The following is a 27,293-nucleotide window of genomic DNA, read 5'->3' on the forward strand; positions in this document are numbered from 1 at the left end:
GACCATTAAAGCCAGACTAATTCCAATCACTGAGCCAACTGCCAGACTTACCTGAACTACCAGACTTACTTATTTGAACCCCATACAGTAAAACAACAGGGGGACGCTTCCATTTTCAGACCTAAATAAATGTCTGCCAGCATTTGACAAAATTTACTGTGGGCCTAAATCCAAACAAATTCCCTGAAGACAAACAAACAGGCCTAATGGAACAATAGCATGAAGTAACGCAGAGCGCCTCCCCAGTATTTGGCTGAGCAAGCTCCACAGGCACCGCAGACCCACTGCAGTGCTGAGCAGGGCAAAATCTCCTACAACATTATGAGGAGAATAAACAAGCTAAATGTGGTATCACTTTCTGTTCTACTGCTCACCTCTTTGTACTTGAACAGCTGAGAGAGTAGAAGGGCTACTGCACCAAATAAATTTTATCAAATGATTTTAGGACAATGAACAACTGGAAGAAGTCCAACAGATGATTTCTGCACCGCATCCAAATGAGAAAGACTTTGGCAACAAGCTGCTGCGTTACATCCACCCTCTTGTAAAGTGAACTGAAAGATGAGCTGTGGTAAATTCTTACTGCTCCTCAGAGCATAGTAGTGTGATTGAGTCTGGTTCTGGCCAGTCGCATACTGAATTCAGTCCCAAAAAACAGTCAGCTTACAAAAATCAGCCTTAAAGCCGTGAAACACTGACGATTTCAATCTATGTGCCTGCGTGCTGCATAACTGCAAAGGATTTATTTTTTTTTCCAAATTAGAGTTTATGTACCTTAGACAGCAAGGTCAGAGATGATAAAATGAGAGCTTGAGAAATGAACTAAATCAAACATTCTTATAATATAATTGGCTTGTATACTGAATTCTGTTACCGTAAAACAGGCTCTGGGATGGGATTGTAACTCTGCTGCCAGTGGGTCTGCTCAGGCTAAAAACTTCTACAGATGTAGGTAAGAAGAATAAGGGGAGCCAGAATATAGGTCAGGCAGGTGGGGTGAAGTGGGTTCAGATGTAAGCCGTCTGCTCACGTGAGGGCCGGAGGGGTCTGACACAGAGGAAGGACAGAGTGGGACACATCCGGTCGGAAGAAGGTTTCAAGTTTAACCCCAACACGTGATGACATGCTGCTGTGTTTGTGTAGGTAAATGGTAAATGTAGGTAATGTTAGTATTTTCAACACAGTGTCAAGCAGTCTATGGAGTATTTGCTTGTGTATATTTGAGTACGTGACTCAGTATGTCAGTTTAAACACTGGTGACTTAATTTATAGAGAACATGCTGGAAGCAAAAAACCAAAATGGTGCCAGTGGAGCAGAAAGAGTTGAGAGGCTGTGGGATGAAATCACGCGTAACACTCATTTCCTAAATTTCCACTGACCACATGAAGTTATTCCCATCATCCCAGAGGACCAAATTTTTAGGCAGGTACTGAAGCTATATAACACATGACTAGGATTACAGCCTCAGGGTTGTATGCCTCTGCCAACCAGTCGACTTGCTGTTTACGTCGGCGTCGATCCAGACTCGAGCTTTCAACCTTTGGATAAAAATATGTTTTATCACTTTACTTTATAAGACATTTGTGTACAATATTGTTATAATTAGCATATGATTTCTTGAGTTATGGATAAAAACTGGTTTGTGAGGTCAGAGCGACACCGACCTTGAGCCACCGAACCCCAATCAGTTCTTGTCTTACTGGAAATTTGTCCCAGATGTAATAAAATTTCCTCCAGCTGTACCTGACATCTCACATTAACCAGGATTGAATACATGAAAGGTCACAGTGTCCTTGACCTTTGACCACCAACATTTTATCACCAGCACCAAGGCATAAAAATATTATTAGCTTTTTCTAGACTACCAAACCCTGTTACTACCAACTACAACTATCTAGATTTTTTTGTGGGGCTTTGGTCTTTCATTTCACAATCAGACACTTTTATTGATTCAGGATATGCCAAATATCTGAAAACTACATTCAGCTGAGGGGAAAACATAAACTAAGATGCAAGTGAGAGCTCAAAAAATAACAAAATGCTTGCAGCCACCACAGAACATTAGATTTTATATCAATGTTTAGCTAGCTGGTTGAAACCAACTGTAATATGTGTCTTAGCAAGCTGTTGTAGCTGAATAAGGCACTTGCAAACACAACATTACTCGATTTCCTAAATTAACCACATTCCACTACAGTAATGCAAGTTGAATGTTGTGTAAATGCCTTAGCTTAACTTGCAGGAACTTAAAACTGACATTTAGATATTTGACCTATCAGTGACAAAATGTTTCCTATTCTTCCTGTTGATGGTGCCTGATATTGCACATCTTATTAAAGGCTCAGTTTTTCCAATTTTGGCAGCATTTAAAAATGAGGTTGTTCTATCCCACGAAACAGCAGCTTTAAAATGTTTTTCTTTTTACTTGCCAAGGGGACTGACAAAGAGAGACATTCACCTAATACAAATTCAATGGACAGCCATAATGTTTAATATTCTTTGTAGGTGGGACTTCATTGGCTGTGTCTCAGTGGCCTGAACCATCCCTTTGTTACCCTGGGGGCTTCAAATGATGCAATTAGGATTTCTTTTCCACTCACCTATTTTCCCTCTCCTTGTTTTCATAAACCATAATTACATTTAATCATTAGTTATTAATAATCTCTGGCTCTTTTCCACAGTGTGTATCTTATCCTGTCTCCCTCCCCTCATCCCCTAACCAGTGATAACAGATGGCTGCCCCTCCCCGAGCATCATTCCACCAGAGGTTTATTCCTGTTAAAAGGGAGTTTTTCCTTCCCACTGTCACTAAGTGCTTGACCAAAGGGTGTCATCTTTAGTTAACAATATAACATGCCTTGAGGTTACAGTTGTTGTGAACTGGTGCTATAAAAATAACAATGAACTGAACTAAATTGAATTACGACCATAACCTGCAGACTTAAGCTGTAAGTGTGCATGAATGAACATCCACGTCACCACAATGTCTATGTGTGTTTCAGTGAGTGAGTGCTTTTCAGATTGAAAAGATTTGCACTGAGAGGGCAGCGGGAGCAGTGGCTTTTCAAAAAGCTGCATGAGATTGGGTGGAAAACATGCACGTGTTCCCATGGGATCTCATTACAAACCAGGAGGTCAAGTTTCTATTGGTACAACAAGGGCATTCCGTGAGATCCCCGTCTCGCTCTTGTCTACATATGTGTGTCAGCAGTTCCCGCAAGGCCCTCTCGAATTCCCTTTACCCTAGAGAAAAATTAACAAAGCATGACTTTATCTTCTTTTAAAAGTCATTCTTGCACGATCACACTAACAAGGAAACGATTACACCTGTAATAACCAGCACATGCAGTATATTGATACATTCGCACAAATCCACACAGCTTGGTACAGACAAAATGGAAATGTTTATCCAGACAACGGGCCATCATAAAGGTCTCCCTCCAGCACAGCAATCCAGACAACACAATACGCACTGTTTCCAAGAAGAGCTTCCAACACTGCTGCTATGCCTGGGTTTTCACTCATAACAATCAAAACAGAATCTAAATTTAGGACTACTGAAAGTCTCCTTAGTGTGGATTAAAAAAATCCACGCTAAAAAAATCCCCAAAAAAATCCACACAGTATTAAAAAAATGTACTGCTGGTGTTTTGTTTTGCACTTAAGATACACAAGAACTTTCTCTTAACATATCAATCTATCGATCTGTCTGGTTAAAGGCTGCTCTAACCCTCGGTTTCCAACAGATTTTTTTCTACTCTTGGCTCTCATTGATGTCAGTGGCAGCCAATATCCCTAATATGGCCAACTTAAAATCATAGCCCAGTCAAATACTGTATATAAAACTTAGATTATTCCTATGGTGATTTTTCTTAACTACAGGTTTCCATTCCAGCTCGACACCACAGCCGCCCGTTCGGCTACAAAGTGCAGAGTACATAAATGAAGCTGGCTGCTCTTACCTTTGTTTACGGTGAAGCGTTTTGGATTGTGACACGCAGATGAAAACCGTTGCACATGTCTTGCTAGTGTGTCACATATAAAATTTAAAGCCTTTGCTACTACAGACACTTAAAATTTGAACAAAAGGCTCTTGTGTTTCAGGTGCACTTTGTGGAAACGGCGGCCACTAAAGTTCCTGCTGTGTGGCTCTAAAAGCTGATCTGTGTGCTGTATTGGGGGGGGGGGGGGGTTAGGTCCTAGACAGTTTAAGAGGTAATGAAACACTTGACTAGAACACATCTATCTTTCCCACACGGCCCTTTTGAGAACTTCCTTCTGGAAACCAGGAAGTCAAGGTGCTTCAGCATTGTGGGATTATAACAGCCGTGTCATTAAAACCAGGAGATCTTAAAGTGGTAGCGAGACATAGAAGCCAAGGAAGAGCGAATGAGATAAAAGTATGAAATGAAATATGGGCATAACTTATAGCATAAGGTAATACTTCTAGACTCATATCTTTGAGAGCTATAAATTTTCAAGACTAAGTTAGAACATGCAAGCCCAGGTATATACAGTATAATTCAGTGTGTGATGGCCTTTTGGGTATGGAGATAAGTTATGCCCTGTTTACAAATGTGTTTTCCATCAAATATATATCCTCACTTGCTCTGGAAGCTGAAACAAAAAAGAAAAAGAAAAAAAAAAGAGTCTGTTTCTCCAAATTCCCATACATCAAAAACTAACGCTTCACTTCCAATTTGTTTCCACCAGTGCTTACAGATGGCAAATGTTTTGTCAACAGCAGCATGCAGGCTGAAATAGCACGGCCTCGAAGAAGTGCACGCAGAGAAAGTGTAGCTCAAAACAAAGCTTATGGCGAGGAATGTCAACAGTGAACCTTTCAAAGCAGGGAATAATTACTTCATGTTGACTGTAATTGGTTTGTCTTTAATCTGCCCTCTCTGTCTGTCGCTCCCATTTTTACAGTTACCAATTAAACACGGTTGTTGCTTTTGTTAGCGTTCTTACTATAAATTCTACAAATGGAAAAACCTTGTCATTTGTTCTTCCAACTCCTCTGCCTGTTTTGCTCATGATAATTAGTACCATAGGGATCTTTTTTTAACCACAGTGAAGAAAAAAAAAGTCTGAGCTTACTGATGAAACTTATTTGACCTTTTGGCAAAAGCTGCTTTTATTTTGGGGCTGAGGAAGCACTAACAACGACGAGTTACTGTGCCAACTTTCAGTATTTTATTTGGCACTTTTTAAGACAGAATAGAACGTTTTTTGTCAGAATGGCACAAAGGCACATATTAGGGTGGACCTAAACCACCATCTGATTTATTAGCATTTTGGACTTTACTATAAATGTGGTCTTCATGAAACCCATGCTTCTCAAAGTGTGGTAACATAACATACTGCAGCCTGTGAGTGCCACAAAGGAGGGATAAGCAATTACAGAAGAGGAAGAAGACAAATCTACTTTCAGCTGCTCCCTTATTCACAAGTGATAGCTCCACCTGTTGTATTTGGCAGATTTTTTGTGTCAAATTAAAGACGCACAGCCCCAAAGGGCTTTGTGTCTTTTCCTGACATCGAATCAGGGAACCTTTGCTTCCTAAGTAACAGTTTTTTATTACAGTCAATGCCATATGTCAAGCGCAGGCCTACAATAGTTGCAGTTACAAGTAAAACCCACCAGCTTCTAACCAGACAACACTAACTAATCTAAACGGTAAATGGACTCGTTCTTATGTAGCACTTTTCTACTCTGCTTGAGTACTCAAGTGCCTTAGACAACAAGCCTTATTCATCCATTCACAAGCATGTTGTCCTACACCTATGTGCTTTCTATCTAACACTCACGCTCCAATAAACACATCAGGAGCAACTTGGGGTTCAGCATCTTGCCCGAGGACACTTTGACGGCAAGGGATCAAACCACCAGCCTTCTGATTAGTAGACGACCCACGCTACCTCCTGAGCCACATCACTTTTGACAACTACATCTCTAATCAATGCATTCTCACTAACAACTAGTCACATACTGATGCTTGGTTGGGAACTTCTTGTCATATATTAGTGATATGTATCATGTTAACTCTGTGATAGGTTTTGAAAAAAATGATATGGTTTAAAATACATTCTTTCGCATGTTAACCACGAGTTACAAGTCAAACTTCTCCAACCTGCAACAAGTCTGCTGCAGAGAAAGAACATTTGACAACATTTGACACCTTTTTGGTTTGAGAAACTACATTCTTAACTAAAGAAACATACACTATGAAACCTTTGCTCTGATTTTCATTTCATTAACAAAAGATTTATGATTTCAAGAGCTGCTTTCGAAAGATAATAAATGAGCATGAAAGAAGCACGACCGAGCCTAATGAGGCCTTCATTGCCCTTTTGGCTCTCTTGTGTTTGCAGCTGATTGTAAGATTTACAGGAAGACCAGATGGCACGAGCACCTCTGAAACAGTGACCTCACACCCTTTCCTCTGATGGGGTGATAAGGGCATACAAGCTTTCCCCTGGGTCCAAAAAAAGAAAAAAAAAAACAAAACGCAGGTCTCCAAGGAGTTAAGCCCAGGTCTGGAAGCCCTCCGAGCCAGGTGTGAGGGGCCGTGAAAGGGGCCAGACCCCAACCAGGCAGACACAGAAACCACTCACATCACTGAGGGAGCACTAACCCGCCACAGACACCTCCAGGGGTTTAAGAAGATGGAAAGAGAAAAAAAAAAAAAACGAAGAAAAAGAGCAAAGTGAGATGGTGTAGATTGCTAAGAATGCTGCAGGAACAAGCATTTACAATGAAGGCAATGTTCCACAGAGCTAAGGCTGGAGACCTGTTGTTCTAAAATGCAAGCAGACTGGTGTGCACGTGTGACTGTGCCTTTTTCAACTACAAAAGACCCATAAGATTGATATTTATTCTTGAAAGAGAGCAAGATTGTTTTGTCGGGAGGTTTTTAATGCACACCAGACAGACCAGGGTTCAAGGCCACATTCCTCTCAACTTTTTCCTTTTTTTTTTTCCTTTTCTTATTTTTTCCTTTACTGGGCTCAACTTGAAAGACATTACAGCAAAAAGCATTAGAAGTGATCAGTGTTTGATACCAAAGCAATTACTGCTCTTGGTTTGCTATCTGCCTCTGTTCCATTCTCTGTGTGTGCACGTGTGAAAATTTCAGGCAAATAATTCACTCCCCTCTTGGGGATTCTTATGACATAGCTCCTCTTGGAAGTCATCAGCAGTAAAGCCGCCAGATCTATATTCATTTCTGACCTGTACATCTGGGTTCCAGCACATGCTCGACTTGCGTTCGCCAACACATGGCTCACGAGGGAGGGTGATCTACTACACTCCACATTTCCTCAGCTGGTCAGGAGAAATTAGGTCAAAAATTGAAATGGGTTAGACGGGCTTCAGGGAGAGTGCTAGTTTGGTTTAGGTTCTCATGTTGATGTAAAGATACGGGGAAAGGGGCAGGACTCCAATCCGCAGAGATGAGGCGATAAACTAGCACACGAAGGAAAGGAAAGAGTCTCACATGCTTTGCCAAACATTAAAGGAAAAAAATGGATGTCACAATAAGGAGGAGTGAACAGATATGAGAAGTGGTCTCATCATTCACAGCTGTATGACACTAACATCTCTTGCATGTGGTAAACTCTGAAGTTTCCAAAAACCAGTTGTTATCTGCCTGTCATGTTTTGGCCATTTAACCCGTGTGATTTATCTGTCTGAATCAGAGACGGGGCCAAGTTTAGATGAAGCCTCCAACATTTAAGATCAGCACGCCTGCAGAGGCGGTCTAGGCAGGGGTCATGTTCATGTTTATAACCTGCCGGGGGGGCACCATCAGTACTTTGTCACTTTTTTTCTTTAGTAACAAAAAAATAAATAAAAAAATCAACATTGGCGTGTTAGAAAATTAGAGAGGAAGCATTTGGGCTCATGCTGTAGCTTAGTTTGTAAACACAAGGGAGGTTACATCTGTTGGAAATGTGCAACCAAATTACAGGGGTCAGCTGCACTGTGACCTTTTATTAGGGAGGCTTAATGAAGAAACCACAGATGAGATGACTGAGCTACACAATTGGTTTTTTGTTTTTGTTTTGTTTGTTTTTTTCTAACCGCAATGACTCGATCCAAGCTAACAAGTTCATGTTTATTATGTGTTCTACATATAAAATCAAACATCTAATAAAGCACTGACGTCAAGAGTCCAACTTAATCAACAGAAGTGCAACCAATCTGAATAAGGAGCAGGGAAAATAAAAATGAGAGGGAGGAGAGGAAAATTAGTTTTATGATCTGCAATATCCTGCCAGAACTTTTATTAGACACTTAAGCGTGTGTGACCCACCTCCTCACAGCAGGCTGTTAAATGGTAGTGACCTTGGAGAGAGAGAGAGAGCTGTGGACCTCTAGTATCCCCAAAACATGCTGTCCCTGCCCCCTTTTAACCTCAACGCACATGATCTCTGACATCACCGACACGGGAGACATAAATTAAACAGCTGCTAAACTTGGCCTAGCATCCACATTATCTGTGGCACACATTTGAGTTTGTTTATACGGGTAAAATGTGTGAGTGTGAGAAGGTCATCATGCAGAATCATCAATTTACATAGTTTATATAAACACATGTGGCTGTAGATAGGTTTATGGAAAGAAAAGTGTTACTGGATTGATTAATAACATCCTTGTGTTGTAAAATTGAGGTCGGGGGGGGAGGGGGGGGGGCTGTCAGCTTCACTGGTGCAAAGCTGTGCCGTTCTGCAACGTACATACCCCTGAGGATGTAATTCTGGTAGTTCTGGTCGGCTTCGGCTCCAACTTTTATCAAACACGTGAGTCCTTCGGCCACCACAAACTCGTGCACAAGGTCTTTGTCATCCTGGCAACAGAGAAAAAGGAAAATATCCAAGATTATAAACTCAAACATTTTATTTATTTTGTGTGGATTCATAACAGCAGTTGCCTCGAGAGGGCACTTCATATTGCAAGGTAAAAAAGCCAGAAATGAGAGCATCTTATATGAGCAAGCATTTGGTGACAGTGGGAAGGAAGAACTCCCTTTTAACAGGAAGGAACCTCCAGCAGCCAGAGAGAGCCAACATCAGAAAAGAAAAGACAAAAAAACCCCACAAACTATGGGAGAGAAAAGAAAATGCAGCAGCATATAAATGCATGGCACTCAGTGCACTATGGGAAATCACCCAGCAGCCTGAGCATTTAGCAGCATAACTAAAGAATTGTTCAGGGTCACCTAATCCAGCCCCAACTATGAGCCTCATCAAAAAGGAAAGTTTGAAGCTTAAACTTAAAAACCCGACAGTTGCTTCTATGGTCACTGAAGGATGGCTCCAAATGAAACTCAGATTTCATAGATGCCTTTGTGAAAATGGCCAAATTTCTAGCAAAAACAAACATGCTTACAGCCTTTTGCTGAAAACAGTTTTGGTCTCAAAAGCTACACTGCAAAAACTCAAAATCTTACCAAGTATATTTGTCTTATTTCTAGTCAAAATTATCTCATTACACTTAAAATAAGACACAATCAGCTACAGGGCAACATTTCAGTAAGCTAAAGGAACTTGTTTCAAGACAGTGAATCTTGAAACTAGAGAAAAACTAGAGATTTTTCACTTGTTCCATTGGCAGATTTTTTTCACTTAATACAAGATATTTTAGCTTAAAATAAGTGAAAAAATCTGCCAATGGAACAAGTGAAAAATCTCTAGTTTTTCTCTAGTTTCAAGATTCACTGTCTTGAAACAAGTTCCTTTAGCTTACTGAAATGTTGCCCTGTAGCTGATTGTGTCTTATTTTAAGTGTAATGAGATAATTTTGACTAGAAATAAGACAAATATACTTGGTAAGATTTTGAGTTTTTGCAGTGTAACACCCTTTCATATCAACTGTATGGGGAGCCATTTTTAAATAACTCATTGTTTTAATTGCATTAACTTTAACAGTTATGAATAATTAGAGGTACCTATGCTGAGCCATGTGGGTACAAACACAGGCAGACACTGTATGGCTACTAGCTTTCTGCTAGACTTCATGTCTAACAAACTCAACATCTCTACCTCGTTTTTCATGTTGGTGCCTTTTGAAGTATTTTAAATGCAAATATCTGGCAGGTACCGTGGCGTTCTTGTGGGTAACTGTACTAACAACCTATCCAAACAATGTCTTCTTCAGTTTTGGTGAGGGAAACTCTAGCACTTTATTTGTATGTCAAACAGCACTAACTAACTAAACTCTGTGTCTGGGTGATACATACACATTTTTATATAAGTTTAAATAAAATTATGGATAAATAAAGTAAATGAAATGATGTGAGTGAAGCACAATGAATGTCACAGTGGTTACATCCATTTTAATATACAGTTTATCTGCATTTTTTACTTTATACTATTATATTGATAGAGTTATTCTGGGCATTATATACTTAGCTATAAGGCTAATAAAAAGTAAGCTTAAGAAGCACAGTAATCTGATAAAATCAGCTCAAGAATCTAGTGAGATAATTTATGCTGATCTTTAAAGGCACGGTTTACCCAAGAAAATGTATTTTCTCTTTGGCCTGCAGCGCTTGGTTTAGTGCAGATAGTCATTACAGAAAGGTCCATCTTATCTTGATCATATTATAACTAAATGAATGCCACAAAAACAAGAGAGCTGGTGACTTAATGTGAGCAAATTATAGTAATTTCATCTGCGCACAGTGGGTAAAACCACTGGTTAATCCTCCTGCAAAAAAGATTTACTAAACAACACTTGTAATATTTGTTTTACTGCAGGCAAAAAAACTATTTCTTGTAAGAGAACAGCTACAGACACACTTTACTCATTCCAAATCATCAGCTGGTTAACACTCAGCAGAAGTTTCTCAAATTCAGTAAAAAGTGGCTGCAGATGCAGTGAGAAGTGCAATCTGTTTGCAGCTTGTTCAAATGGATTCCTGTTGCTTCGGCCCCTCCACTTCATCCCACATTTTGTCCTTGATGACAAAACCACCTGCACCTCTCACACCTGTCGATGACTCCATAATTTAAGGCCAAGCATTAGGTTTTCCGCAGGATTTAACATTTTCTGATGCGCTCTACTGTTCAGATGGGATCGAGAGGAAAGCAGCAATAAACACAGTGGGGTGGTCAGGGCTACTTCTCCCCCAGGAGGAAGTCTAAGTGCTTCCAGAACATATTTACCATATATCTGTGATGGAGACTCCAGTCATTTGGCACAGCCTAAACATAAAGGCGTGCACTAAAGAAACAGAATGACCAGCAGTTACTAAACTCATACATGTGTATTACAGAACTGGAATGTAGGGAAGAAAGACATCGATCAGAGATATTTTACAAGAATTGTCACTGTTCTCTACAGCTGATAACTCACAGGGACACTCAGAGTGTAAAAAGTAAGGTATATTAATATATCCTGAGCATATATCAATGCCTGTTGCTCTCTTTTCCATTTAACTGTCAGTTATCCCTCCCCCTCTGCGACCGACTGCCCGCTAGCCCAGCCCAGAGTGTGAAGTATGACCAGACCTGAACACTCCACAGCTGCCACGAAGGCAGACTCTCAGCAGCACAACTCTGCCTCAAGAAAACAGTAATGTGTCCAAGTGCGAGCGTGAATGTGTGCACTGACTTCTTGTATGTTAATGCGTTTAAATTGACCAAAGAATTCACAAGATTTTGAAAAAATGATTATGAGAAACACAAAGCACTGTGGGGGTTGAATGAGGTGCAGTTTTAAGATGCTCTTACTAGACATCAGCTAGAATGAATAAATAATTACCTGAAAAATCTGCTTGAGGGAAAAGAGGGCTCTCCGCAGCTCCCGTCCTGTTGAGTTGTAGAGTTTTTCTGTATGGAAAGAAATCAGGGGTGAGTGGAAAAAAAAAATCAGCTGACAGTCACACATGTGGTATGTAATGTTACTAGACTTGCAGGATGATTCTGACTTTGCTTTAAAGTAATGTGTTTTAACTGCATCAAACTTGACGTTTCCATGGACTGAAAATGTAGAGAAAACCCCTTCATCGTGCACTCATTGGAAGCAATTATCCCCAGTGGTTAAATATGAAAGCTATCCAAAAAGAGAAATAGTGAGAGCAAAACAGTAGGAGCAACTCAGAGAACATCTGCAGTGAGTTAGAGAACAGAGGATGTTTCCTGCTAACATCATACAAAGTCATGCTGGAAATAGCCACCGCAAAGGCTAAGAAACAATACATGCTTTAATCAGTTATGGTAACTCTACAGAGCAGTAAAGGAGAGTTGTGACTGACAGCAATAAAAGCATACATTTCCTGCAACTGCTATTGCCCATCCTTCTCCCTGCATGCAGTTTGCAAAGTTTGCCAGCGAGTGGCACCATTGAGCGCAGATTTAAACGCTCAATCATCACTGCTGTGTGAACTCGCTCTGACTCAGCAAAACCTGCCTGCTACTGCTGCAGATACAGCAACACAGTCCAATGCAGAGCTACTCTCTGTTGGCATCTTATAGCTGTATACACAGTTTCACTTGAAGGGATAGGTGTAAAAACATTAGTATGTACAAAAAAAGAAAAAGGCATCATCAATAAGGCTCACTCTCGCACACAACCACACCACAAAAACATGACCAGCAATACTTAGAACACACAAACAGGAGAAACAACATATTGCTCTGCATACACCCTGCACACACAAACTCTGAGAGAGCTGCCATTAAATGAACTGTGAGAAACACACACTGACGAGCATATACAGATGGGATGCAGAGCAAGAGGCTCCTATTCATTATTGTTGCTTGCCTCCTCAGCTGTAGAGCAAATCCCTTCAGCTGACAGAGAAAGAAAGAGAGCAAGAGGAAGGAGTGGGTTTGTTTTCTGCCAGTTCTGTGGACAAACAAAGGCTACTTCTAGACCTTCTAGAGAATAGACCAGACAGAGTGAGCACTCGCGGTCTGGTGCCTTTTCGGTGTCACACAGCATTTTCACAGCATACATAAAACTTCACACGCAGCAAGAGCTAGGACAGGGAGGTCCACTAGGACAACAAACATCTGAGGAAGGAAAAAATTCAGCCAGAACAACACTGTAGTTATTAACACAAATAAATACCTTACATTTTAAAATATCGCCATGCTTACATCTGTCTTAATATTGTTTAATATAAACTTGGCTCTAAATTGCATTCCTAGTTTAAAACCTGCTGCCATGTTCCAGGACGTGTTATCGCAAGAAAAGGTTGTCCACAGTAACCCTACACACTTTTAATAACGTGATCCACTCGCTCTACAGACAGACAAGTAACTGGAGATGCAGACTTCCTGGGACAGGGCCACATGCGGTTCAGAGGCTCATGTTTGACGACATTGTTGAAATCATACATCTCACTATTCAATTCTAGCAGAGTTCATTATCTTTAAAGGATGTCTTATTTGCACAGTAATTCGTGACTTTCGTGGTATTCAGTATGACTAGACCCGGGCCTTAAATGCTTTGCACATTCGGTGCCGTACATGACTCAAATGCCTGATAAGCGTTAGCCTTCTACGGAAGAGTCCTAGCAAGTCACTGGCAGCAACATCCAGAAGGAATAAATCTCTACAAGTCCAGAGGTATTAAGAAGGGAAGCTGTGTGATGTTGGTAATTTATGTCTTTAAAAATAACAGGAAGGAAGTGAGACTGGACCTTTTCACTTTACCCCCCCCCCCCCCCCCGAACAGTGTGTGACTCCAGCCTTAGCGAATCACCATTGCCAAGTCTCCACTTTGTCTTCTCAAAGCTGACACATTTTTGTAATTGGATCGGTTTTATTTTGTTTTATACGCTCCTTTTAATCACTGTCATTATTGTGGTTAAGCACATTGTAATTCTATTGATAAAAGGAAAAGAAATGTAAATTTTAATAGCACAACACTAATAATGGTATAAATTGCATTGAGTTTTATGGCTCGAAAACAAATAAAGATAAAATAATGCCACGTATTCTGAGTCTTTGTATTATGACTACTACCGTGACTGTGCCATTATATCTGCACTGATTGAACATCATGTAAAAACGTGCCAAAGCTTTTTAACAACTCTTTCTCCCCTCGAGGTCAAGGTAGGGTCATACCTTATGCCCGGCAGGAAGATGACTAAGAGTTCAGATTAGCGATCTCTAAACAGACAAACTCTCTGATCACTGGGGTGGAAAAACAGAGCGAGATAACTCTGAGTTACTCATCACACCTTCAACATACAAATCAAGCCTGATTTGTGGTTCTACTTAACCTCAAGCCCTGAATCAGTGTGCCCTTTTTCTTCCAAAAGTCTTTACTGCACTTCCACAATAATCAGTCAACAGAGTGCTATAACAGTGATGCATCAGCACATGGGTTTCCACTGAGTTTGACTAAATCCCAGTAGCATGGCGTGTGTCGGTGTCTGTCTGTGCGTGCGTGCGTGTATGTCTGTCAGCAGCGGTAAGACTGAGAAAATTCTTCCACGTACAGCTCCACTGCAGCTTTGCACAAAGGGCTTGTGCTTCTCTACTTAACCATGTAGTTTGTACAGCATTAAATTTGTCATAAAGTTATTCCTGTGCAACATTAAATCAACTGCAGGAACAGACAGTTCCTTCCCTGTCCCCGTCTACGGTCCACACACCGATGCACCTCTCAGAGGTCCATCTCTAATGAGAAATAACTCAGTGGAGATTAGTTCCATACCATTTGGCACAGATATGCACCCAAACGTATGGGCCCTCTGCACTTCTTTATTTAGGAAAGAACTTTTGGAGTGGGACCTCGTTTATTTACAAGAAATGTTTGTGAGTCATGTTCACATGAAACCACCTGACTATTCAAACTCGACAGTTTACTACATTGGCCATGGATTTGTATTGAGGGCTTTTGCAAACCAAATGTTATATGAACAAAGGAAGACATGAGGGATAGCACATAGTTTGCTCACATAAAAACTTTCTGGGCATCGTTCAGTTTTGATTGAAGTTCAGCTGCAGATAGAAGCAAAGCATCTCTCTGCAGTCTAACCTTACGATTGCTTTAATGTACATTTTTTTTAATGTCATGTCGAGTCATGTTGCTCATTACTCTTCACACCCTAAAACAAGACGCCCTCACCGTTAAAACAATGGGTCTGAGGGTGCATCTGAGTTCTGGTTGCTCATCTTTCCTGTCATCTTCAACTTCACCTTAGGCTTTTACTGACAAGCCAACCGAAGACTGCAGAATGACTCAATGCAGTGAAAGTGTTTCTTTGATGGTTCTTGCTGATGCACCAGAGAAAGCAGCTGTTTTCCTCTCTTAAACGGCAACACACCGTTGCATTTTTCTCAGTTCAAATAGCTACAGGGATGTAATGCATTCATAATTATAACAATCATAAAAGTAAGAGCAGGATTTTCATAATTGTCAGGAATGTGCTCAGAGCGGAAGAGTTAAGAAAAAAAACTGCTGTGGTGGGCTGATACATTCAGACAGGCCAGGACTTCAGGGATGGTCACGCTGCTGCTGAGAAAGTAAATCTGTCCTTTGCTGCTTAAATACCTTATGATTCAATGTGTCATTGCCAGCAAATTCCAGCTTCACGTTTCAGGTTTGTATGAGTCACTTTTTCATTGAAATCTCCATCTCAACCTTACCCTAAAACCCACTGTGGTCCAGCTAACAAATGAAACGATAAATAGCGAAACTAATTTGCCAACAAAGTCATTAACCTTGCAAACACTGTTCACATGCCTTTATTCCAGAACGCACTGTAAAATGAAAAGGATGACTACTGCTGCTTATGCATTGCGCAGCAGGCAGAACGCATAAACCACATCCAAAGCACAGCCAGGAAACCCACAAAGACCCCACTGGGCAGGACAACCCCACATACACTGGTGTAAATTAAACTCTGACACATCCTCTCCAAAAAGCAAACAGAGTGGATGTTGAAGAAAAAGATCCTTAACATATTGTACTGCCATGTAAATAAATCTTTTTCCTTTTATACATGTTGCACAATTGCATCAGAAGCTTTCATGTGGGATGCAGAGATGGGAGAAGGTTGAGAAGCATGAAGTATGGTGTGAGGCCTCAGACAATTTTCCAGCAGACTGGGGGGCAGACAAAACTCTTGTGTTTATATGTTAAATGCTTTGAATTTTACTCTGGACTATCTAGACATCTGACCTCATCACTGTCTGTCAGACTAACAATGACTGGATGAGTATTTTTAGCTAAAAGCAAATCACTATGCAAGGTCTTTAGTCTTTCATCACCCACTTAACCATTCCATCTGTGTGTGCTGTGCTGCTAATTAGCAAGTTTACACAAGTTAAAAACAAAAACATGTTTGAGTGACGACGTAAGAAAAGTTAAGATGTTATACAATACTCGAACATGTGACCTGGTTAGAGCGCCAGGTTTACCGAAAGTCCTCATAACATCAAAAGAAGAGAGAAAGAGATAGAAAGGAAAAATGTTTTTTTTCATATGTTGTTACTCCTGTTAACATGGTGGAGACTTTTCCCATTTCCCTACCTGGAGTAAACTTAAAGAGGCTCATATTTTTTATTGGACTCTACTTCTTTTAATAGCAGTTAGCCGCTGCGTAAATGCTAACTTAATAAATGGCTAATGTGGTTATGCAATTGGTAATAGTTAAATGGCTAACATGGTTAATATGTGCCTGTTTACTTCACTGAACCAGGGGCTTTACCGACCTCCCAAATTTCTAAGTAAAGACCAAGTTCAGTAAATTTAAATGCTGTTCATGTGTTCAGCTGCTGGTGAGGGCAGAGGCTGCTTTCCTGTCTGTCTGCACTGCTGCCGTGTCAAGGTGTGAGAAAGAGGAGGCTAAGGCAAGCACTGTTGATATTTATGCTGTAGGCTACCAAAGTAATTGTTAGCATCAATTAGAATCTGCGTATTGACTTTTTTGACAACCCTATAAGGTACCTCCTGTCAGCTTGATGTCAGTGAGAACAAAGATTAGGAAAAAAACTGTCCTAAACATAACAGTCTGACGTTTTTGCCTCACAAGGTTTACTTGTATATCACCTTTGTTTGAAACTTTGTCCATATCTAAGATCAGATCATCAAATGACCACTGTTATAGTATATTACAGTATAGTCGCAGAAGCAGCAATGTCGTAGCAGTGTTTCTAAGCAGCAAACACTGTGTGTAAAGCATTGCCAGGTTAAATAGGAGGACAGAAAAAATTGACATCTGTTAGTGTAGCAACAGTGTGCAATTCAAGCTGTCTGCCATGTGGTGCACGAGCTGCTTTGATCACTTATTACACTTCAGGCACTTCCCACAATATTTACTTAAAAAAAAAAAAAGCATCAGTTCTCGTGGTCCTGGTTAAATCAACCAACTAATAACCTACAAACTACATGAATCAAGATGTACCGTAGCTTCACAACATTAAAGTTCACTTAGCGCCTCAAAGTTCTGTTCAGCTCAAAGCTAGACCTTCAGTCACAAGCCACTGCCTGCCCACGTCTGAATTTAGCCCTGTCCCAGGGAGCCAGGAGCTGTTCCACTGGTCAGTAAAGGCCACAGACTCTGCAAGAGGTCAAAGCTGAGGTCAGACAAACTGTAGCCATCTGGGAGAGCACAGTCTCACATGAGCCAGAATTGCCACATCACTAGCTACCATGTCTAAGGATGAAGGAAACCCTCTTTCATTTTCCTCTTTTGGTATTTTCATGAGAAACTTTTGAGTTTACAGTATCCATAATGGCCCTCTGCAGTCACGAAACATAACAGAACAACAACATCAACACTGCTTCCTTTTCATTTTTTCCCCTTCCTTTTCTCCTTTCTCACTCGGTAACGGAAACCTTGTGTTCCAAAATTTATGAAGAGAAAACACAAGTAATTAAGGTGGAAGACCTCCCAACACGTGCAATGGATTGCAACATTTTGTGGACTGGGGTTTCTCTCTGCTGTTTTTATCCCCTACTCTCTGAGGGAAAACATAAGGTGAATGATGGTTCAATAAAAGCAGATTATAGCACTCAGGTGGAAATCATTAAGCAGGAATGCAGGTATAAATAAGATCAATTCCAACATGTTTGGATTTTAAGTGCAGGATCAAGACAATTTTACGGAAAATATCTGTATATGTGTGGGAGTGTGTGGGCACTAAAGTGCACTACACATGTTGCGCACATGCAGGAATATGCGCACACTCACCCAGGCAGTTTACAAAGTGCACAGAGGAATAAAGACATTAATTAATTTGTTCCTGTTGCCTGGAGTTTATTCAAATGCTTTGGAAGCTGTGATAGAAGACATATGGAGTTGATGGTTTAGATTAGAGGAAACTGACTCAGGGCCACACAGACTGGAGAAGACTGTCACTGGCAGCAAGCCGTACATGGACCTACGGGGTGTGAAAGTCTCAGAGCAAAGGCAAACTGCTGAGGCTTGGAACAAGATCAAAATCATCAAAATAACTAGTAAATGTGGGCTTAATCTACTGGGGAAAAAAGAGCTGACATACAGTGCGAGACCGAAAGTCAAATGTGCGTCTCTGCGCCTGGTTTGCTGTCATTAATACAGATCGATTCTACATGAACGATGTTCAGCAGAGATCTTACGAGGTCGGTGATAAATTATGTCTGGAGTCCCAGCACAAAAGCACATGTTCTTTGAAGAATTTTAATGACAGTGTTAGAAACATGCAAATAAACCATGCTAATTTATTTTGATGCGATTTCCTCCACAGATGTTGCACCTACCTGGACTTCCTCTGCACACTGCGCAGAATGAACATTATCTACATTCTCATGAGAGCGGTAAGGGGATCGGGTTTCTGGTCTGCAACACTATCCTGGCAGAGGCATTTGATACCAAGGCATACCACAGCCAAGTTCCAATAAACACAAAAGTCGGCTCAGAGCTCAACAGCGCTCATTGTCCCACGATGGAAGCGGAGATACTGAATTGTTGTGTTTATTGATGTGTTTACATAAGGCTTGGAACGGAGTTAATGCTTTTGTCAGTTGCGATAATTCTTCCAGAAGGTAGCAGTAGCATTTGTCTTTTAGCTTACTGTTTAGATTCATACAGCCATTCATTATTCTTTAGACGCTCCTCTGCAGACCTCTTACAGGGCTACTTATCTCTGGTTAAGTCTCTTCAATAAACTGCATGCTAATTATCCATCAAGATACTATCTGACACTGTCAAAGAGAAACAGAAGTGGAAAGTGATGGTGGAATCTGCAGAATTCCAGACAAGGAGAGAGACATGACAGCAAGGCCAGTGTGAGGACAGACAAATCTTTCATTAGTGCCCGCCTGCTTAATGAGTCATTCCTTAGCTACCAGGTGGGGTGACCCTCACAACATAAATATCCTCATGCCCCCCCCTCCCCTTTTTCTTCCCTCCACTTTTTGTGTCGTCCACCCTTTCACCTGCTCAGCAGGGTTCCCCCATACTCACCAGCACTGACACAGATACGTAGTGGAGCGAGGAGAGAAGTTAAAGAACGCATCCATTCAACATACCAGACAAAAGCCTGACACAGATATAAACGAGGGGATCAACATTTTAAGTCCATCTGGTGTAGGTGGACCGTGCAGCAAGGCCAGCTGCAGCAAGGTTCAACCAAGTTACCGCAAACCTGTGGTAACGGCTGGGGCGCAGCATTATTATTTTTGCATCTATATGCTTCTCTAATAAACTGTGTATATAAAATTGGAAGGAGTTTGAGTCTAGGCTATTCCCCATGTGTTGCTTGGCAGCTGCTTCAGGGCAAACAGTTTTTCTTACTGCAGTAAAATGTGCATATAGATGCAAGGCCAGATGTCTAAAGAGAAAAGTTTAAAATCTCACTTCATATATTCCAATTCTGTCACATGTGCGCAGATGCTATAGTTCTGGGTTTTTTAAAAAAAAATCTTTTTATCCATAAAAGACAGATCCACAAAGCCAAGTGCTTTACTCAATTCAGACTTTATGATCCTTAAAATCAAAAAACGCTGTATTTTATGTGCTGCAATAGAAGGAGAATTTAAAAGTTTTTCTTCCTTTCTAAAGTTGAATTGGAAAATAGCCAATTATCAGCAATACCCTCGGTGACTCCCCCCTAGCAAGCTTTACCTCCCTTCCTCTCTCAGCCCTCTCGGCCTCTCTGCCCCCGACTTTCTCTGCTCCCTCCTATTCTTAACAACCTGACATGTGGGGAAAAACACCAGTGCAAACTGTGTCCAATAAACACAGTTGTGCTGAGACCACATCTATTTCAGACTGTGCTCTAGGAATAGGAAGTGAACACATGAGTCACAGTACACCATCTCAGTGACCGACTACTCTTAATGGAAAGGAGATGTTGAAGCACCTGATTTCTACACAGACTGGATCCTCTGCTGCCTGCTGCTGTCCTCTGTAGCACCTGTGAGGAAGAGTTTGAAATAAGGATAAACTCTTTCATAGCCCTTAATGCCTCCACATAATTACTACCACCAGCCAACAAGTTGTTCAAATGTGTTGCGCTGGTTATCGCAAAGAGAATGTATCTTCTCTCATTTTAATCACAAACATCACTACTTAGCTACTGAACAAAATAGCCCTGACTGAAAACAGCAGGGCTCAGCTTAATGAGAAAAACTCAAACTGTACAGTAAATGAAGCACAGCACCAGTAAAGAAACTCCCATCAAGCCAGAAACACCAAGCTCCAAATACTACTCATTTATTGGCTGTGTGAAGTCTTTGATCCTGATACAACAATCAAACGAGCTACAGTGTAGTGCACGAGTTTGCTCTTACGCTGTGTGTAATCTTTCCCTTTTGGATTTACCCCTTGAAGTCTCCAGAGTAAAAGAATCTCTAAAGGATTTGTAATGAGGAAAGAACTTTATCAAAAATCCTGTCCAGCTTGTTGGTGGACATAAAACGAGGCACCACTGATGTTCTGCAGCGATCACAAATAGCTACCATGACTATGTCGGGCATTTCATGAGCGCCCCGTCATGACAGATTGTTGCATCTTGGCAGCGACTTTGTGATGCTGACCTGGGTGTAAAGCGTGATCTGACTGTTGACAGGTGACAGCTTTGGAAAAGGGTGAAGTAAGCACTATTATTGACAACCAAAGTGTAAAGATAAAGTGGGCAATGAAAGCCATTCTCTGATTAAAGAGGCATGATAGCCATGCATGAGGCAGACTGACAATGGAAGCTTTAAATATAAGATGTATAACAGAGTCAAATCTAAATACTTTAACAGACAGCAAATGCAATGAAACCTAACACGAGGCACTTTCATCCTGAGGAAGTAATTATCTGTTTTGTCAAGAAAGTGTTTTGTTTGGACTAATACCGCTTTATTCCCAAGTGTCACTGAAATGAATATAATCCATTCTTGGCACAGGCAATCAAAGGACTCAAAGACCTGTTTTGTCCTCTGGGGCCAACCTGTTTGCCCAACTGGAACAAATTCACCATAAACATGACTGACTGCTTTCTCGTCAAAATCCTACTTAACAATGCCAAATGACTAATGTGTTCACTTTTCAATTCCTCATGGATCATATCAGAAATTTTCCACTCATGTTAGCAGCTGGCAGATAAGGATCAAATATTTGCTTTGCAAGCCAAATAGGTATGGTCGATGACCTGCCTATTGGCACGGTAAATGTTTTTCCCTGGTTTTTGTTTTTCGTGTGGGCTTCGATTGAACGTCTTTCTGCCGGCTGTCTTCTACACATTTTCTGTACATGAGCCCGTGTCGTGACATGTGAACGGTGTAGCAATGCAATGCAGCTGCTTGGCTTTTTTTAAAAACACCAATGCAAACAGAGGCACATTTCAGTTACCAAATCCCAGTTTCTCTTTGTTGCACCGTGCTGCGAAGAAAAATCTCAGATATTCAAGCATGTCATCCTCCCGGTCACTTCACCGAGGAGGGTCAAGTGTCACTGGGCCTCACAGTATCCCTGACATGTTTGGACTAGTTTGAATAAATACAGTGATACAGCACTCTGGATCACTGTACCACAGTGGGCTTGCCTCCCAGTGAGAAAGTAACTACAGCCCAAATGAATCCTACTTTGACACACTCAAACACACACAAGAAATTCATGTAGCCAAACTTGTATATCAGTTTTTCCAATATTGCCATTTTTACAGATGGGAAAAAGAAAGTTTTCACCGGATTCTATGCAGTCCTGTGAAAAAACATTAAGTGCACTCTTACTGCTTCCATAGAAATTATGAAGGTAATTAGCAACCAGGTTCTGCACTTAATAATTAGTTAACCATAAGCAAGAGTGAGTTTAAAAGAAGTTGGGGCAGTTCGCTGGTCTGGAGCATTCAGGTGTGTGTTAACACAATGTGACAATCTTCCCAGGACTGGACATCCTGGCAAACATCCCACAAGCTCAGACCATGCAATGCTCAGAGAAACTGCAAATCACTCAAGAGCTACATCTCAGACTCTCCAGGCCTCAGTTAGTATGTTAAATGGTAAATGGCCTGTATTTGTATAGCGCTTTACTAGTCCCTAAGGACCCCAAAGCGCTTTACACAACAAGTCATCCACACATTCACACACTGGTGATGGCAAGCTACATTGTAGCCACAGCCACCCTGGGGTGCACTGACAGAGGCGAGGCTGCCGGACACTGGTGCCACCAGGCCCTCTGACCACCACCAGTAGGCAACGGGTGAAGTGTCTTGCCCAAGGACACAACGACCGAGACTGTCCAAGCCGGGGTTCGAACCGGCAACCTTCCGATTACAAGGTGAACTCCCAACTCTTGAGCCACGATCGCCCCCGAGAGATCAAAGTTCATTACAGAAAAAAGACCACCTTTAAGACTGAACTCCTCTATAAATCAAAGTATTCTAGAGTCAAACATAGAGACAGCTGTTCAACAGCTAAAGCTGAATCAGGTCACGCACCGGGACAGTGATCCCAAATACAGACAAGATCCGAGGTGTGACAAAAGTCCAGACCTCAACCGGATTGAAATGCTGTGGTGGGACCTTAAGAGAGCTATGCATAAATGAGTGCCTGCAAACCTCAATGACCTGAAGCACTCTTGTAAAGAAGAGCGTGCCAAAATTCCTCCCCAGCGATGTGAGAGACTGATAAAGTCATACAGAAAACGATTACTTCGAGTTATCACTGCTGAAAGTACTTCTACAAGCTACTGAATTATGGGGTGCACTTAGTTTATCCGAGGACTGCAAAGAATCCTGCGATAAACTTTCTTTTTCACATGACTATATATTATCGTATGTGCATGTGAAAATTTTAAGTTGTGCAATGCAGATAAAATGCTTTGTATGATGTGGAAATGGTGAACAGCCAATTCCACTGTTTACATAGCTTTATGTGTATGCATGCATAAAGAATATTTGCCAACACATAAACATCGGAATTTTTTATTTTAATCAGCACCAGCCCCAAAAATCCATTATTAAACCATTGTTTGTTTTTACACTTTTCACATGTATTTCAAAAGGGAAAAGTTTTACTGAAAACAACCCCAAAAACATCTGCTATTTCAGATTATGCCCACATTCAAAAGAAAAGACACGAGGAAAAATTACTGCCTCAATGAAAGTGAGATAGCGAACGTCTGTTGTACCGGCAACTGCTGTCCGTTTTGATGAGAGACATACCTGGCTTTCAGCAAACATGCCCCAGCAATATAAATGGCGCTCAAGAGATTTTTGGAAAACCACCATTAAGAGCAAGTCATGCATTGCTATAGCATGACAGTGTCGAGGTGCAAAGGGATTGGCTGGCACACATAAAGTGCCCTCAATTTCTGATAGGATGAAAAGGAGTTCTGGCTCACAGAACTACTGAGGATCAACCGTCTTTTGGCATGAAAGAATGTGAAGTGTTCTCTTGCCTTATTTAGCCAAAGACAGCCATCATATCACAGAGCGTGCAGAGGGGGGGCAGAGGTGCAGCCAAGATTATGATCCAAAGCAATAAAAAACAACGTCAACAACACATACCTTGAAGTAACGTAAAAATATTTGTGGTATGGGGATGACAAAAAGTGTGCACAGGGGGATAAGAGACATGATAACATCCAAAACGATGGGCCAGATATTCATTAAGTGGAGGAGCTATTCAAAGACTTAATCCAGAGCAGCCTCCTCTGCTAAGTTTGCCAAACATAACAAGATATGTAATGAGAGTTTTAGCTCGCCCACTCTCTTTTATATTCCAGCTAATAATACATTAGATTAGATTTCTATATTAATGGCTACAGAAAGCTACTACTGGCACAGTCTGGTGTCCTCCTTTCACCTTTTTCTCCATCTTGTCCAGCGATGCTGAACTTCAACTGTCTTTTGTGAAGGCAGGATCTTTATTTTTCCTGTGTGTGAGTGTTTGTCTGCTTGTGTTTCTATGTGACAACTGGGTGTTTGTGTGTGTGTGTTTCTTCCTGGATAAGACACAGAGATAAGAGATTCCCAGCAGCCTTTAAAAGGAACAGCATGGGAGTAACGACTAAACATGTGACAGTAAACAAAATGAATAAAAAACGACGAAGCTGTTCAAGGAAAGTTTCAACAGAAATGGCAAATAAGACGTGTTCCACCTTTTAAGCATGAGCATTTTACTGATATTCTTCAACTGGTTCAGTGTAGAGTGGGTGCTTTCACCACCCTAACCCCTAGAGGTCTCTCTCCAATGTTTTGGGTTTTTTTTTTCTCCTAGCTTCACTATGTTTGCATGACAAGTAGAGTTAACAGGTTTAACTATCCCAACAAGACGGGAGGCCAGTGTAATAAAGACGGGGGGTGGGGTGGGGGGCTTGCTCTGTGCGCAGTAGGGGGTGAGATTTACGCATGGCTGAATTTAAATCCATGGAGACACAAAGATGAAGAAAAACTCTTGCATAATTTGGGTCACTTGAGATAACACTCAGATTTTAGCATTTTATCCCCTTTCTACCAAAGTGAGGGCAAAAAATGACTACCGGTAATATAAGTTTGTCATAGATGACGGATACTTACGTCTGCATCATCATGAGACATCAGCAGTATGTCTGCTTTATAGTATAACTAAAATGTGTTTTTCTTCATCAAACTTAAGTTCTGTAAATTTCAGGATAATGACTTTTAGAATACTTTGATACTTTCTGAGCTAATTCTGCATAATTCTCCACTCGCACAACAAATTCATAGAGCAACAATTATTTATCCAGGAGATGATTTGGACACAATAGCCAAAAAAACAAAAAAACAATAAGTATGATTTGGACAGTGCAAACAATGCATGACCACACATACCTTTGGGGTATGTTTTGCATAAAGGTACAGGGTAGGGCTTCACAGTTGGAAGCCCCGGTGTGCTTTTCGTACAGCGGCCATGACAGATTCTAAATCTTAAAACTCACTTCAAATGTTTTTCATCTTGATCAACCATGATCTACCCATAAAATCAACTATTTTTAAAAGCCAAATCCCAAAAAGAAAAAAAAAAAAATTCCACTTGACCTACATATACCCCTGTTCCACCTACCCTGCAACTCCTAAAAAAAAGGTGAAGAAAGCATGCAGTAATACCGTGTTCGGGTGGGGGGGGTTTCTGGGTCTGCATAAGGCAATATTTTAGCAGGCAGCAGCCCTGCACGATCACACTGTAACAAGTTCAGACACCTTAGCCCAAGACTGGTACAAGAATCAGGCCTTTTGATGTTTGCACATTAACCTCCTCCATTCCTCAGGTACTCCCCCACTCTATCACATCTCCCACCCTGTCTTGACCCTGTGCCAGTTTCGCCAAAACCTTTTCAAGCACACCTGGTAGTGGTTAGGCTCAATCAAAAAAAAAAACAAAAGCTCCTGAGTGCTGCTGGAGAAAAAAAAAAAGAGGAAAAAATATATAGGAAGAAGTCAACAGTAAAGACAGCAAAGATGTGCTAACAAGACTATCTACTGTACTTCAGAGTGGATTTACAATGTGACAAACAATTCTTTTGTAAATATGAAACCTTTTATTGAGCCGCTTGTGTTACTGGATAGTGCATCTGGATCAAAGATAATTGTAGGAACAAGTATGAAAGTGTTATGTACTTTTTTCTTTTCTTTTTTTTTTAACACAACCACACTTATCCACAGTGAGCATATTTTGTAACAACAATGAACAGGGCCAGCTCATTACAGTGCAGGGGCGAGGTTCCAGTGTTTTATCACACCTGCTGAGGAAAGTTAAAGCACTTTTCCATAGGTGGAGCCAGTGGATCCATTTTCACATTCACCAGCTGCTGTGTCACAGGCTTTACGGAAGGCGTAATTTCACTGATTTAGATCAAATTTCACAGTTCAGGAGAGTTAAAACGAGTTTTTCTTCCAGGAAACCCCCTGACTCTGTAAGGACTAAATCTGTAGTATATTAGATACTCAAATGAAAACAACTTTGTGTTCCCAGTATTGTATCTCTACAAATTGTGTTCATATTCTTAAAAAGAAATAAAAGAAAAAACTTGCTGTTCCAAAGATGAAGCAGGTATTGGACTGGCCTACGCTCTGATCTTGTTCAGATAAATGTGAAACTTTGGAAATGCTCGACCACCCCAGCTGGATTCCATAAAAACATTAAAACGGCCTTTGCACTTGGTAAAAGCCACAGAATTTAGCTAGCAGACAACATAATTTCTATACATTCTAAATATCACATGATTAAAAGGAGAAGAGGTTAGATAAGCGGAGCAGAATATACAACATAATTACAGACCTACAAACAAAAGCTGTGTTTGGACTGAGAACAATGGCTGCTTGAAAATGGGTGCCTATCGCTAAGATTTGCATACCGTTTCCGTATAAGGAGGAAGAAAGCGCATTTTGTTAAACGACTAAAGCGAAAAGTGAAACAGTCCGAACAGCATCCAGGGGAAAAAAAACAGACGTGTGTTTACAAAGTCAGCGTAAAGGCACAGTTTCATTTAGTCTCCTTCACCTAGTATTGAACAGTTTGAAGTGCTGTAATGTTTGATCAGTGGGTGGGGATAATTATTTTTTTCCCTTTTTATTGGTTTTCTATTGATTGGACAAACAACGACAGCTGTGCTCCATAAATAGTGTCCAGCACAAGATCCATACTACCTAATTTAGTGGTTTAGTTTTACATTTTCAGATCTAATTTTGTCTGCTGTACTTGGTGATATCTGATGAGATCACTGGTGTGCTGTTACAACTTTATAACCATCCCAGTTTTATTCTTGTTGATCTGTTCTATGATGGACCTGCATAAAGTTGCCTATTTCTTTCTAATGATAGCTCACCTTAGTAACATTTTACAATTTCAATATTAGTGTGTGCTTACAATCTTTATGCTTATAACCAC

The 27,293-nt window shown here is 40.8% G+C and overlaps 1 protein-coding gene across 2 annotated transcripts in view; it reads right to left on the bottom strand.

Annotated features, from left to right (window-relative positions):
- The window catches only part of fhod3b (formin homology 2 domain containing 3b), an 89,653-nt gene that overhangs the window by 27,369 nt on the left and 34,991 nt on the right, over nt 1-27,293 (bottom strand). For both annotated transcript variants that reach the window (XM_080307946.1, XM_080307945.1), the window contains exons 4-5: nt 11,772-11,839; nt 8,748-8,853 (exon numbers count right to left, since the gene is read on the bottom strand). In XM_080307946.1, coding sequence (XP_080164072.1) covers nt 8,748-8,853; nt 11,772-11,839 — 174 coding nt within the window. The remainder of the gene's footprint in view (nt 1-8,747; nt 8,854-11,771; nt 11,840-27,293) is intronic.

This window comes from Astatotilapia calliptera, chromosome 11 (assembly GCF_964374335.1).
Source record: "Astatotilapia calliptera chromosome 11, fAstCal68.1, whole genome shotgun sequence".
Taxonomy (NCBI): Eukaryota; Metazoa; Chordata; class Actinopteri; order Cichliformes; family Cichlidae; genus Astatotilapia; species Astatotilapia calliptera.